The 13,433-nt window shown below is 40.1% G+C and overlaps 2 protein-coding genes across 4 annotated transcripts; one reads left to right on the forward strand and one right to left on the reverse strand.

Moving 5' to 3' along the window:
- The first annotated feature begins 232 nt into the window (after window positions 1-232).
- Window positions 233-13,170, forward strand: LOC135941815 (uncharacterized). Of its 3 annotated transcripts, none has more exons than XM_065487552.1 (11): window positions 233-358; window positions 2,402-2,638; window positions 2,696-2,898; window positions 2,955-3,133; window positions 3,193-3,334; window positions 3,394-3,616; window positions 3,669-3,922; window positions 3,977-4,191; window positions 4,253-4,334; window positions 4,393-12,135; window positions 12,701-13,170. In XM_065487552.1, exons 4-10 carry the CDS (start codon window positions 3,071-3,073, stop codon window positions 10,506-10,508), a joined length of 7,095 nt encoding a protein of 2,364 aa, XP_065343624.1. In that variant the 5' UTR covers window positions 233-358; window positions 2,402-2,638; window positions 2,696-2,898; window positions 2,955-3,070; the 3' UTR covers window positions 10,509-12,135; window positions 12,701-13,170. The 3 variants fall into 3 exon arrangements, with proteins under 3 accessions (XP_065343624.1, XP_065343626.1, XP_065343625.1); XM_065487554.1 differs by having other exon boundaries at window positions 12,706-13,170; XM_065487553.1 differs by lacking the exon at window positions 233-358 and having other exon boundaries at window positions 1,799-2,638.
- On the reverse strand, window positions 10,803-11,973 carry LOC135943887 (E3 ubiquitin-protein ligase SHPRH-like). The gene is made up of 4 exons (XM_065490554.1): window positions 11,794-11,973; window positions 11,584-11,691; window positions 11,053-11,213; window positions 10,803-10,989 (listed from the first exon to the last, which is right to left on the reverse strand). Exons 1-4 carry the CDS (start codon window positions 11,971-11,973, stop codon window positions 10,803-10,805), a joined length of 636 nt encoding a protein of 211 aa, XP_065346626.1.
- Window positions 13,171-13,433: the final 263 nt, after the last annotated feature.

The following is a 13,433-nucleotide window of genomic DNA, read 5'->3' on the forward strand; positions in this document are numbered from 1 at the left end:
TCCGATACGTTTAAAAAAACACTAGATTGGAAATAAAGACAAAATTACGCTTCTCGGTTCTATTTTTTTAATAATTATATTATTTAATCCCGCGGTTCACCAATCAATTCTCGTGTTGATTCACGCGGCTGGCGACAGACGGAGCGCGACGGCTCTCTTGGCAGCAAACACGTGGTCTCTGACGTCATCCTTGTCGCTTTTAGCTCTCCAAGGCATTCAACGCGGCGAGCAGCCAGCAAGCAGTGCGACTTGCGAGTGAGCCGGCTGAGCGAGCAAAAGTCTCATGTGATATCGCGGCGTGATTCGAGGAGGAAAAAGAAGAATTGGGTCCACCTTTGACCTGCTGAGTGCTGAGGCGGTGAGTGTTGAAAAAAGAGGCTGTTGAAGCTTTTTTGCGACTGTAAATCGATCTGTACAGGAGCAGTAATTTTTATTCTTGAGATAATTGTGTAATGTTGTGCAAAGTAAGACTTTTTTACGCTTGATTTTTAACACACTTCTGCTTATTAAAGCTCAAATATTTAATATCTTCTAACTTTATTTTCATTTTTATTATTAGGAAAAATAGAGCTCTATATATATTATTAACACGTACAAAATATACCATCATACTAATATAGATTTCATATTTATTAAATTGGGGAAAGTCTAACTATAATAATAAATTACTATCTTCATAATATAACGTTGTAATGATTAATTGGCATTTGACGAAATCAACACGTAAATTATTCAAACAGACGAGTGATTTCCAATTGAAGATTACTCAAAATTTGCATCACTTTAAATTCGTCGTTTGACTCACATACTCCAATAGCTGGCATCCCTAAATCATTTAGTAGAGCAAAGTTTGCGATAGTAAAAAACAATTATGATTTGGTGAAAAAAAATAAAGTTTTCGTCCTGTTACACATTTTTATTTTCATCATAACTTACGATAGGATGTTTCGCCCATAAATAGATGTACATTTTTTTAGTACTTTCTAGAATGACAAGTTATTGACTTATCACGATAAGATTTTGATTGCAAAATAAGTCAATAAGTACAAACAAAATTGCTCAGCTGATAGGAAGAGTGGCGCGTGCCGACCCTTGATATATGTTATCGGCCCGTGGTCGTCATTGCAGGAAAGTCCAACACTTTTGGATGGTATCGCGCACTTTGAAAAGATAAGCGCAACAAAAAAACAGGCTCATTTCGCGGAGCAAAGTATGGAATGACTCAGCTTCTCATCCACATCGAGAAAAGTACAGCTTCAATGTAAGTACTAGGGGTGGAGGGTAAGCACCAAGCACCCTATCAGCTCGTCAGAGCAGGTTGAGACGAGTCAAATGGTGGCTAGTTTTTGAAATTCTTATCGTTCGAACCCGAGATTTGGTGTTGCAAAAAATACGATATTGAAAAATTCCCAATTTCTCACTTTTCTCGCCGTGGAAAACGCCGAATAAATAAAATAAATATGGTCATTTTCCATTGAATTTTTAACATGGTAATATAGTATTTGCAGTGGAAAATAGGAATAAACAAACGCGTCTAAAGAGCTCTATGCTTTAATTTTTAATAGAGGTCTCAGTCGCGAGTTGGCTTGGCCAAATTTTTTGCTGGGTGCTGGCCGCCGGTCATTTTCACCGGTAGCTGGCGCAACTTAGCGAGATTTGCGCCGGCTGGAAGCACGTGACCCAAAATTTTCCGGCTCTGCTGCGATGCAGCGCGGCTGGCTAACACCTCTAATTTTTAAATAGTATATTTCTTGTATGATATACAGTATACATCCTTCATTCATGCGATCTCTAGTCTATTCTACACATAATATAAAATAGAGGGCCTCTGCAGGATTTTTCGCGTTAAGGGTGACCACCTAGTGGAAAGTGTGCGCCGCCGAAAGTCATCCCGAGGCCTAAAATGTTTTTGAAAATGGGCCCAATAAGACCCGCAACCAAATCGCATCCCTATATCTTCCTGGGTAAAAATATTGCCAATGACGCGAAACGCGGCCAATCGACGCGGGGCGGTGCGAAAAGTATAGTGTTCGCTGGTCAAAATCGACCTCAAGTCCATAGGACAGAGTAAAAAAAATGTTCAGGATCAGGAACGCAGCTATTAACGTGAATAACATCACTATGCTATTAAAAGCTAAAACATAAATATACCTTGAATTTTTTACCTAACAATAATAAGAAAATTAAAAGGTAATTAATTCGTGAAGAACTGCTCTTATAATTTTCAAAGAAAAATATAGTTAAAAAATGTCTAAAAACTCATTCCCCTATTTACCTGTTACACTATTTTTGACAGAGCATATATTTTCCCTATTTCTTCGTATATTTTGTGAACGAAGTGCAACTTAAAAGAATTGGAAGTTTTTAGGTCTTGTTCACTTTAAATTCTCTTGCATTACAGGTGTACATATATGCAGGTTTTACAATACAATGGAAGAAATACTGAAAAAAGGTATTTAAATTATTTTTAATTAATAGAAAACTATACAAGTGGGTGCATGGGACTCTCAAACTTTGACATAAACCATATTCAATATTAAAAAACACGTGAATTATTTCAAGGTGAAGAAGGTAGTCCCATCGGACAGGCAAACCTAGGGTTCTTTAAAACGGACGGCCAGATAATCAATGCAAACAAGTAAAAATAAACCATGCAAACTAAAACTTTGATATTGACTATACCCTTTTTTCAAAGCGTCTTTGTACTAGTCGTCCACTATGATTTTGAGAACCAACAAAGAGCTCGAAAAGGGAATTATCGTTACGTGCAGAACCTGAAGACATCTTTCGGGAAAAACAGGAATTGCAACTTTCGTGATCTGAAGTCACCGAAAAAAGAGCATCTGCTCGATATTCTTGGCGATCAGGATAAGCTGCTACGGTTTTTCTCCTCGAAAGGTTGGCGCTGAAGCTTGTGAAAATAGTGGTTTTGACTGAATTTGTTAAATCTGTAGATCCCCCAGACGTATTTCTTCTCTTTGTGCTTTCTCATGGATATGAAGATGGCATCATTCATACCGACCACTTGCTCAACGATCAGAAAACGCTCGATCATTTCACGACGGATGAAATGTTTGACTCGATTAAAAAGTTGACTAAGTTCGAAAAGAGCCTCAAACTGATCAATATTGGCGTAGGATCCAAACTTATTTGTATGGTAGAGAATTGATTAAAAATTACTCTGATTTCTAGCCATGTCGTGGATTATTGGCCGACTCCAAGTTCAGCAGTAATGAGGACGAGCGTGAAGAAACGTACACAAACCGTAACTCTTGCAAAATCACATTCATTCCCGCAATTCACAATTTGGTGGTGTTCTACTCTACTGTCGAAAGTATGATTTGACAATATTTAAATATTAACTAAATTTTAAAATTTCATCCACTTATAAAGCAACGAAAGCAAACACAAGTGAACGTGGGTCATGGTTTGTAGAAAAATACTGCGACTGTTTGAATCAGACTGAGGAAAAGCCGTTGTTGACTTTCCTCTCGATGATGCAGAAAATCGTGCACATTGCGTCGCGCACAATGACAAATTTAAAAACAGGCGATTCCCTGGGTCAGACGCCAGAAGTAAAGATGTTCACTCAAGACCGAGAATTCTTCATTTCAAAGTAAAGTGCTGTTAGTTTCATTTAATTTATATTTTTATTGGTTCACTTTCAGGACAATGATTGATCCAGTAACATATCAAAGCACAGATGGAGAGATGGTGAAACCAGGGTCAAATACGACGAATTCTGAAACTTTCGCATGGAAGACTGATGAAGGACAGAATATAAGAGGTCGAAACGCATTCATTTTGTTTGAGCAACATGGTACACTAGTGCAAGAACTGGTGAAGTCTGTTCGAAACTTGGAATTTGATACAAGATCGTTTCAACTAAACAAACGCTCGTTAGACTCGTACTTAAAAATCTGTGAGCTTCCCATATTTAATTGATATTGGAAAAGAATACATACGAATTTCCCAGGTTGCGAGTTAGAACACGACGTCGGCTGCATATTGACATGCATATTCGGCGAATTGACTGAAAACGACGCAAAGGAAGTTTGCATTCTCGTTGACCAAAAAGAAATGCCAATCACAGATATTCTGCATAGCTTTGTCGGTCCAAAAAACGCCCAGTGGATCGGAAAGCCAAAAATAATTGTTCTAATTAACCAAGAGGCCTTGGAATGTGATGCAGTAAGTCATTACTCCTATTATTATTATGATGTAAGTTTCTTTAATTGAGCTTTTCTCATAGCATTTGCCAGAAAAAATGCTAAAATTAGATATATCGGCTACAAATCACAGTGGCTGGCTGGTTCTGATTTTAAAGGATAATGGTAACTATAGTATAAAAAAATGTTGATTATTAAAGCTTAATAATGATGTGTTCTATAGAATTCTTAGAAAAATTGATCGGGATCTTCAAATGCGAGGATCTCAAAAATGGGAAAAGCCTTCAAGAACTTTTGTATCCTTTGCTGATTACCGAGTCAAAGAAGAACACTGTTTTGCTCAACTCAACGCTGCAATACCTTCTCGACTTCCCCGTCTGGCCACGCACTTTCGTCAGTCAAAGTTTCAGTTTAAGGGTTAATGATAGCTCGACGGTCAATATCATAGAATTTGATGAGATAGTTAAAGAAGCGAAAAAGTCCTTTGAAAAGGGTCAAGTTTGGCTCATGAGTTCCGTTGCCGGTGCCGGAAAAACGACAGTTCTTAAAGAAATTACATACCAGCTCGGAAAATCCAACCCCGACTTAAAAATTTTGTATATCTCGCTTAAGAAACACTCGTTTACCATTTGGAAAATTTCCAGACTGAATCAGTTCCTTGCAAAGGCAACAAATCATTCCACAGACGATATAAAACTGTGGATTGAAGAGAAAAGAGCTGTTGTTTTCTTTGACGGATTTGATGAAATCTGTCCTGATCTTTGTGAAAACGTTATCACATTTTTCCATACTTTGAAAGAACAGCAAGTTCCCATGTTTATCGCAACAAGACCCCACGAGGCTGAAATAATACAGGAACGAATAAATTGCGAAGTACTCTTAGGAGTTGATCCTCTGAACGAAGAAAAGCAAATCGAATTTTTGAAGATTGTAGCAGGAAAGAACGAAAAAGAATGCAAGCAGTTTATACAAGATTTTGAGGAAAAGGATATCCTGGAGAATCCATTGCACCTCTCATTGATAGCCTCTAGCAAAAGCGAAGGAAACTTGTATCAAATTTACGCGAAGGTTGTTGAAACGAAACTTGAACTCTGTTTAGTGAGGGATGGATTCGACATTAATAACAAGGGCATTTTCAGTTTAAAGATGCATATGGCTTCGAATCATCTTCAACTGATTGCTTTGCGCTTCCTGAGGAATGAAAGCCTGATTGGACTGGGAATAAGAGAGGGAGACTTAGAAAAGATTAACGATTACGGCGTCGCGACTGTTCTAGACGGGGAAGTTTCGTTTTTGCATCAGACGTTTGCTGAATTCCTGGCCACAAAACAATTCTTGGAAAATTTTGATTCGTCACAAGCATTGGATTCAGTGCTATTTCAAGATAGTACTTCTGCACAGTGCAGAAAGTTTTTGGACCTATTCTACTGCATCCTGGAAAAAGAGGAAGCAGAAGATTTGATAGATCACACGGAAGCTCTTTTAGCTATCGCCAAATCTATTGGTCCTGTAATTTTCTTGGAAAAGGTTATTGAAGATAACCTAAGACAGGTTTTCAGAATGGTGAAGCCCCGGATTTCGTTTCACGCGGATTCAAATGCTTCCATTTGCATAGAAACAAGCCCGGAACTGTTGATGAGAGCAATCGGCAAAGAAGAAATCGCCATTCAACTACTGGAAATGGGAGTTCTTGATAAAACAGGCTTGGAACAAAATTTGCCTGATTTGCTGCGTAAAATTGAAGAGAATAATGCAGTTAACATCCTGGAGAAATTGAGATTGGAATTTTCAGATCTGCAAGGTATGATTGGTGCTTACTACTCCAAGGATACAGAAACGAGCAAAAGATCGATGAAAGTAGGATTTGCAGCAATTCGGAATGATTTTGCAAAACTTCTGGAAATCCTTATTCAGAGTGGAATTCGTGCTGTTGATGCATTTGAAGAGGAAGAAAACAGTCTCTTTACGGCTTGTAAACATGGAAGTGTCAAGTGCTTTAGAGTTCTGCTCAAACACGGAGCCCGAAGGGTATATTACGCTAGTACCCAACATGATCCTTTGAACGTGGCCACAGAATTTGGTCACCTGGATCTGGTTAAGGTCCTTTTGGAAGAAAATTCCAGCATATTCAAGCGAGACGAATCTACATTGGTTCTCGATGGGCTGCAAGATATTTGGAATCCTTTCCAATATGCAATCATGTACGGACGCAAAGATATAGCCGAGTATTTGCTCTCAAAGTGCCCAACTTCGAATGATATTAGGACAAAAGACGGAAAAACTCTTATGCACTTGGCAGTTCTTATGAGGAAGTGGGAAGTACTCGAATGGCTTGCTCAGTTACCAGACACCGATATCAATTATTTGAACCCGGACACAGGTAGAAAATTTTGGACGCAATTTGAGCTTGAAAATTACGAGCACTTCTTGATGCTTCAAGGCGAAGTCAAAGAAAAGGATGAAAAGGGGAGAAGTGTCCTTCATTACGCTGCAAAATATGGTTATACAGATCTTGTTGCGAAGTTCATTAAAGCCGGTGCTGACATTGATGCCAAGGACGCAAAAGGCTGGAACGCATTACACTATGCTTGTCTTGTAGACAAAAATATTGAAACAATTAAACTACTACATTCACGGAGCAAACACCTCGCAAAGACAATCACAAAAGAAGGACAAACAGCTTTGCATATTATGGTGGAATATTGTGATCAACATGATTTTGGAAGAGCTATTTCAAGGAATGTAGATATTGCAAGATTTTTGGTTGAGGACGCTGAAATTAATTTAAGTGTGACGGATGACCAAAGGAAGAACGCTGCAAGAATTGCTGTGGAGAGAGGACTAGAAAAATCATTAACCATGTATCTAAGAGCACAATACATTAATCCCTCAGCCAAGAACGACTTGAAGAAATCACCGGTATCTTTATATTTATCAGCAGCTGGTGAATTAGTGTCCCTGCAGCAGTGGATTCAACAAGGTGGAGATTTATCAATGAGAGATGAATGTGGACGTACGGCATTGCAATTAACAGAAGAGATAGGAAAGTTTAGATTGTTTCAAAAGAAGACTGGACTCAATGAACAATTTGAAGAACGGAACAGTGAGGGCTCGCTTTTGCTAGCCTGTATACAAAAGAATTGGGGTAAGGCTAAAAATTTGCTCAGTACGAAGAATTTGAGCATCAACCGGCAAGACAAAGATGGAAAAACAGCTCTTCACTATGCTGCAGAAGAAGGAAATTTGGGTATAGCTCAGCAGTTACTTAGTCAAAGAGCTAATGTCCTATTGAAAGATCATAATGGATGGACAGCACTGCATTACGCCATTCTAACGAATAATCAAGTTTTGGTTCAAAAGCTGATTGAGAGTGGTGCTGATATTGATTCGAAAACTAAGAGGGGAGAGACAGCTCTGCACCTCACAGCCTACAAGGGCTATACAGAATTAACGCAAAAATTGATAGACTGCGGCGCGAATGTTAATTTAAAGAACAATCATGGTTTGACATGTTTAAACTTCGCCACAGTTAATAGAGATCAGGATTTGTTAAAAATTCTCCTGAAAAATAATGCTCACGTAAACGCTGAATCTCAGTTTTTTGGACAAACCGCTCTGCACCATGCAGCAATACAAAATTATCCAGAAATTTTGGAAATGCTGGTCGATCACGATGCCGATGTAAATTTAAAAGATAAAAAAGGATGGACAGCTCTACATATAGCTGCACTTTATTATCCAGAACTGAGTCAAAAGCTGCTAGACCATGGTGCTGATGTAAATTCAAAAGAATTAGAAGGATGGACTTCTCTGCACATTGCAGCAAGGTATAATCCAGAACTGTGTCAAAAGCTGCTTGACCATGGTGCTGATGTGAATTTGAAGACAAAATTTGGATGGACAGCTTTGCACTTTGCTTCGAGATATAATACAAAATTGTTACAAAAGCTTCTCTACTACGGTGCTAATATGAATGTCAAAGATAAAGATGGATGGACTCCTCTGCACTTAACTACAAGTTATAATCCAAAATCAGTTAATATGCTGCTTGACCACGGCGCTGATGTGGATTCAAAACTCCAAAATGGATGGACAGCGCTGCACCTGGCTATAGATTTGAACCGTCCAGCATCAGTGCTAGAGCTTCTCGTCAAGGGCGCTGATGTTAATTTAAAAAATGTTGCTGGATGCACCGCGCTTCAACTTGCCAAAGCACAGAACAATCGAGCACTGGAAGATATGCTCCTCGACCAGAGTATTTGTAATGGTTTAAATTCTACGACGGCAACAATTGATGCTCTACAACTCGCCATCGCTTCAAATAATTTTAAAGTTGCTGAAGATCTTATTAATAATTACGGTGATTTGACTGTGCAGGACAAGAATGGAAAAAACATTTTACAACATGCTTTGAAGAACTTTGAAATGGTAAAATACCTGCACGAGAAAAACGGTGAATTGGTAAAGCAAGTGACAAATGATGGAAGCACTAACCTGCACCTTGCAATCGACAACGATGATTGTCCCTTTGAAGTGATCCAATGGCTCATCGAAGAAATAAAAATCGATGTGGATGCAACGAATCAATTCGGTGAAACGGCATTCATGATTGCTTGTAAAAGGAATCGAAGTGACGTCGTCGAATATTTGTTGGCAAATAAGGGCATCGACTTAAGCATAGAAGATAGAGGTGGGAGGACTGCGCTGCACTATGCCGTCAGATCACTAAGTGTGGATTTGGTGCAGAAGCTTCTCGATCTTGGCGCAGATTTGACAAAAAAGGACAATGACAACAGAAATGTAATGTTCTATGGATTGAAAAGTATGGATATGATTTTATGTCTAAAGAGGAAGAACATGGAATTTGTTTTGGAAGTGGATTGGAGACAAACCACTCTGCTTCTTTATGCGATCATAGATAGCATGATTAAGAGGGATGTGGTTAATTGGCTAATTGAGGAATCTGGAATCGATTTAAATGCCGCAGATATAGATGGCAATTCAGCTATTATCTTTGCATGCAAGAAAAGAAAGTGGGATATTGTCGAAACTCTGTTGACGAAGGATGTGAATATCCAAGTTAAAGATGAAGGAGGCAAAAGTCTTCTCCACCATGCTGCAGAGTCAGGAAACTTGGATTTGGTGCAGAAGCTGATCGAACTTGGTGTCAATCCGTCTTTGAAAGACAATCTCGGGAAGAATACATTGCACTACGCATTGCAACACTTGGACGTTGTTAAAAGCTTGGACAGAGCACTGGTGAAGGAAGTGACCAAAGATAAAAACACCTCGTTGCACCTTGCAATCGGGATGTATGAATATTCGATAGAAGTTATTCAATGGCTCTTAGATGAAGCTCAAGTAGACGTAAATGCTGTAAATGGAAATGGAGAGACTGCATTGATGACAGCTTGTTCAAAAAATAGATTTGAAGTCATCCGAATTCTTCTGGAGAAAAAAGCAGACGTCAGCATTCGGGACAACAATAGACGAACTGCTCTGCACCACGCCGCAAGATCGGGACACTTAGACTTAATTAAACTGCTGTTTGATCATATGACCATGAAGGAGGTCGAAGATGGCTCGTCGGACATCCAAGTGGCTCTCGTTGAGCATTTAAAACAAGTTGACAAGAAGGACAACACGTTGTTAATCTTGGCGATGAAAAGTAGCAAAAAGATAGACGAGAAGGTGATTAGTTGGTTGGTCGAGGGCATCAAATTAGATTTGAATGCAGTTAACAGCAATGGCGAATCAGCGCTTCTTCTTGCTTGCAAGCAAAGAAAATGGGACGCCGTCAATATTTTGCTGTCCAGAGAAGACACCGACATCGGTTCCAAAGATCAGACTGAAAGAACTCCATTGCACTGGGCCGCGGCGTCTGGAAACCTGGATGTAGTTCAGAGGCTGGTCGAGCGTGGCGCTGATTTGACTTTGAAGGACAGCGACGGAATGAACGTGATGCACCATGCCCTGAAAGACATTGAAACGGTCAAATTCCTTCACAATCTGAACAAAGGGCTTGTGACGGAAATTACAAAAAACGGAAGCACCTGTTTGCACCTGGCAGTCATTCGCGGCTCAACTGAAGCGATTCGTTGGCTCGTCGATGAGGAAATCGAAGTTGATCTGGATAAAAGCAATGAGCTTGGATTGACCGCTCTTTTGCTTGCATGCCGCAGGAATATGTGGGAGGTCGTCGAGCTTCTGGTGGACAACAACGTGGACATCAGCAAACCAGACCGAGCGGGTAAAACTGCTCTAAAATACGCTGAAGAATCAGAACAATTTGAATTGATGGAAAAACTGTGTGTGTTGAGCGATACTGAAATGATTTGATTATTATATCAGAGCTCTGTATTGAACTGTAAATATGTAGAAAATTTGTAATTTTTAAGACCCTTTAAACGGAAACTAATATATTTAAGAGTTTGGCATTGTACTGAAAATATGTGAAATATTAAGCGCTTCTATCCTGTGCAAAATTTAAGGATGTACATATTATTTTAATAATAATTATTAAAAAACGATATTTTGGATTTTATTGAGGGTATATATTTAAAAAACACATCACAATAGTCTCATTTCCAAGACAGGAACAAAAGTAAATAATGCAGCAGGTTGAGTCCTCACTCAGTTGAGCTGGTCTTGCTCCTCAGGTTCTGTTTCAGTGGCAGGGTTTGCCGAGTTTCGCGAGGCAAACATGTCGTATAGGTCCCTAAGGGTCAGCAGCTCCTCCTGGCCTTTGGCGTGGCTCAGGACGGCGTGCAGACGCTCTTCCACCGTGCCTCTCACCAGGAAGCGGTGCACCTCGGTCTCCCTGAAGCACAAAACAATCTCTACCTTGAGCCAGGGTCCAAACTGGGAAGAAATTTCGACTTACTTGTCCTGGCCGATGCGGTGGACGCGTCCCAAGGCCTGCAGCTCGCTCGCAGGGTTCAGGATCGGCTCGATGAGGAAGACGTGCCGCGCCTCCGTCAGGTTCAGACCCTTGGAACCCCGAGCGACGGGAAGCAGCAGCACCGTCACCTTCTTCTGCGCGTCCTGAACGAACGGTACAACAGCATTTTCAGTTTTGGAAAGGATCGAAATCCGAGAGAAGGGAGATTCCGGCCTGACAGGTAGGAAAAATCGACCCTGACATCAGGTTTAAGGTTTGCATTTCAGGAAAATGATGGAATTTTTAGTTTGATTCGTCTAGCTGGGATATTTACTTTTGTTTCCAGATATTTTTTATTCGATTTTTCCCCAACTCTAAATGTCGGTGCCGGAATTGTTTCTTAAAATTCGATTTTTTATCTCTCTAACAGCAAAATATGATTTTTGAGAGTCCCGAAATATGATTGGAACGCCAACCAAAGTGATTTTTTAAATACTTTTATATTGATTCTTGAATAAACTTTGTTTAAACTACCTTGAAGAGGTCGATAGCCTCCTGGAACTTCTTTCCGGAGCCTACCTGAGCGCAGGAAATGTTGTTTTCGGTCAACGCCCTCTGCAGCACGTCCAGCATGCTGGTCCACTGCAACGTAACATATTTTTCAATTTCCTTCTCATTTAATTCCCCCAACCGAACCCTTTTGCACTAGTTAATCGTCAAAAATAATTAATTTTCGACACTCACGGCGGAGAAAACGAGAATTTTGTCTGCAGGGTTGGCGTTGAGGATGGCCTTGGCGGCGCGGACGACGGCGCCGGACTTGGCCGAGTAGCCCTGGGGCAGCTTCTTGAGGTCGGCCAGGCTGGTCGGCTGCGGCTCTGCGTCGACCTGGCTCTGCTTGCGCGCCTCCAGCTCAGGTTGCATCAGCGTGTTGACGTAGGAAACCTCGCCGAGCGCCGTCTCCTCGCGGCACACGGCGCACCCGACGCTCCGCTTGTTCGCTTCACCTCCTTATCCAAACACTCTACACCAGCATCGTCCACTGCCCAAATTATTCAATTTTCAATCGGCTTTTAAGGGGAAAAGGTAAGGTCCACCATTTTCAAATGAGTAATTATCAGAAATATTTATTACAATTGTTTATTGTTGTATAATTTCATTATCTCCAGCCATTTTATTTCAATTTTGAAGCTTTATAACTAATATGGCGTATCCGACGTGTTTAAAGCCGCCATTTTTCGACAGTGTGGCTTCCAATATATCAAATAAATTATAATATAGCAGTTCTATATCCTCAACTGATTATATTTCTTCATCCAGATGATTTAATACTACCAAAATTGCGCATGCAATGTCTTTATCGCCACCATTTTTATTGTTATTTACAACGATGCACAACGATGATCCTTAACTACTATAGCTATAGCTTTTAGTTTGGTGAATGTGTCAGGCCATAATGAATATATGCATAATAAATTTCAATTTATGAGGCCTTGAAGGCCACCATTTTGTTTCTCATATTAAAATTATAATCATTAACATTTATTTTATCAAGTTTATAGACTTAAAAATAAATCAAGCGTCTCTGAAGTCTCTAAAAACGCCATTTTGTTTTCTAATATCACACGAACCTGTTTTCCTAATGTTCTAGCGCAGATTTGGCAAGTCTCAAGGGTTGTCGGCGCCGTCGGAGGCGATGTCGTTCTGCTCCAGGTTGAGAAAGTAGTCCTTTGCTCCTGCGCAGACTGCGTTCGCCCTTCCAGGGTGAGCCACAGCACGGGTTTCGTGACACTCTTCGGCCTGATGCGCCCCAACGCGAGCCAAGAAAAAGTTTGGCTTTTCTTTATTTTTCCTCAAACGTCGAGCGAGCACTCTGTTCCACTCTGTTCCGATCACCAACTAGCACGTGACAACCCAATAAGGGGCGTGGCATCCACCCCCTCAACGCCTTCTTCCCGCTAGTGAAATTGCCCCTCTTTTTGCTTTGCCAGTCACAAGAGTAAGACTTGATTTTTATTTGCAAAGTCGTTCTCGTCAGTAATCTAATTTACGACAGATTTCACGATCGAAAGATGTTTTTCTCTGTTAGTCACTTGCCAGCAATAAACTATTTAGACTCAATCAATTTTTGTGTCGTTTTATTCGTCCTTCTTCCTGACCAGAAGCATATATTTGAAGGAATTAACGATGAATTAATCTGAATATTTCACCATTAATCAAAGGAGCTGCCACTTATTCTATTTTCAAAGCTCATTGAATATTTTTTCAAGTGATAGTAAACTTTTGCATTAATCTTTTCATTGTGCGAGAGCAAAATAAATGATAAACAAATTTATTTGAAGGTCTAACCGAATAAATAATGGATTTCGCACTTAACTGAACGC

This window comes from Cloeon dipterum, chromosome 4, assembly GCF_949628265.1.
Source record: "Cloeon dipterum chromosome 4, ieCloDipt1.1, whole genome shotgun sequence".
Classification (NCBI taxonomy): domain Eukaryota; kingdom Metazoa; phylum Arthropoda; class Insecta; order Ephemeroptera; family Baetidae; genus Cloeon; species Cloeon dipterum.

Excerpts from the sequence above, each read along its gene's own strand:
- LOC135943887 (XM_065490554.1), bottom strand. The coding sequence starts at position 11,973 with ATGCAACCTGAGCTGGAGGCGCGCAAGCAGAGCCAGGTCGACGCAGAG. Across the intron at positions 11,692-11,793 it reads AAATTCTCGTTTTCTCCGCC|TGGACCAGCATGCTGGACGT; the intron begins GTGAGTGTCGAA and ends GTTACGTTGCAG. Across the intron at positions 10,990-11,052 it reads CACCGCATCGGCCAGGACAA|GGAGACCGAGGTGCACCGCT; the intron begins GTAAGTCGAAAT and ends TTTGTGCTTCAG.
- LOC135941815 (XM_065487552.1), top strand. The coding sequence starts at position 3,071 with ATGTTTGACTCGATTAAAAAGTTGACTAAGTTCGAAAAGAGCCTCAAA. Across the intron at positions 3,335-3,393 it reads GTTCTACTCTACTGTCGAAA|CAACGAAAGCAAACACAAGT; the intron begins GTATGATTTGAC and ends CCACTTATAAAG. Across the intron at positions 4,335-4,392 it reads TCTGATTTTAAAGGATAATG|AATTCTTAGAAAAATTGATC; the intron begins GTAACTATAGTA and ends TGTGTTCTATAG.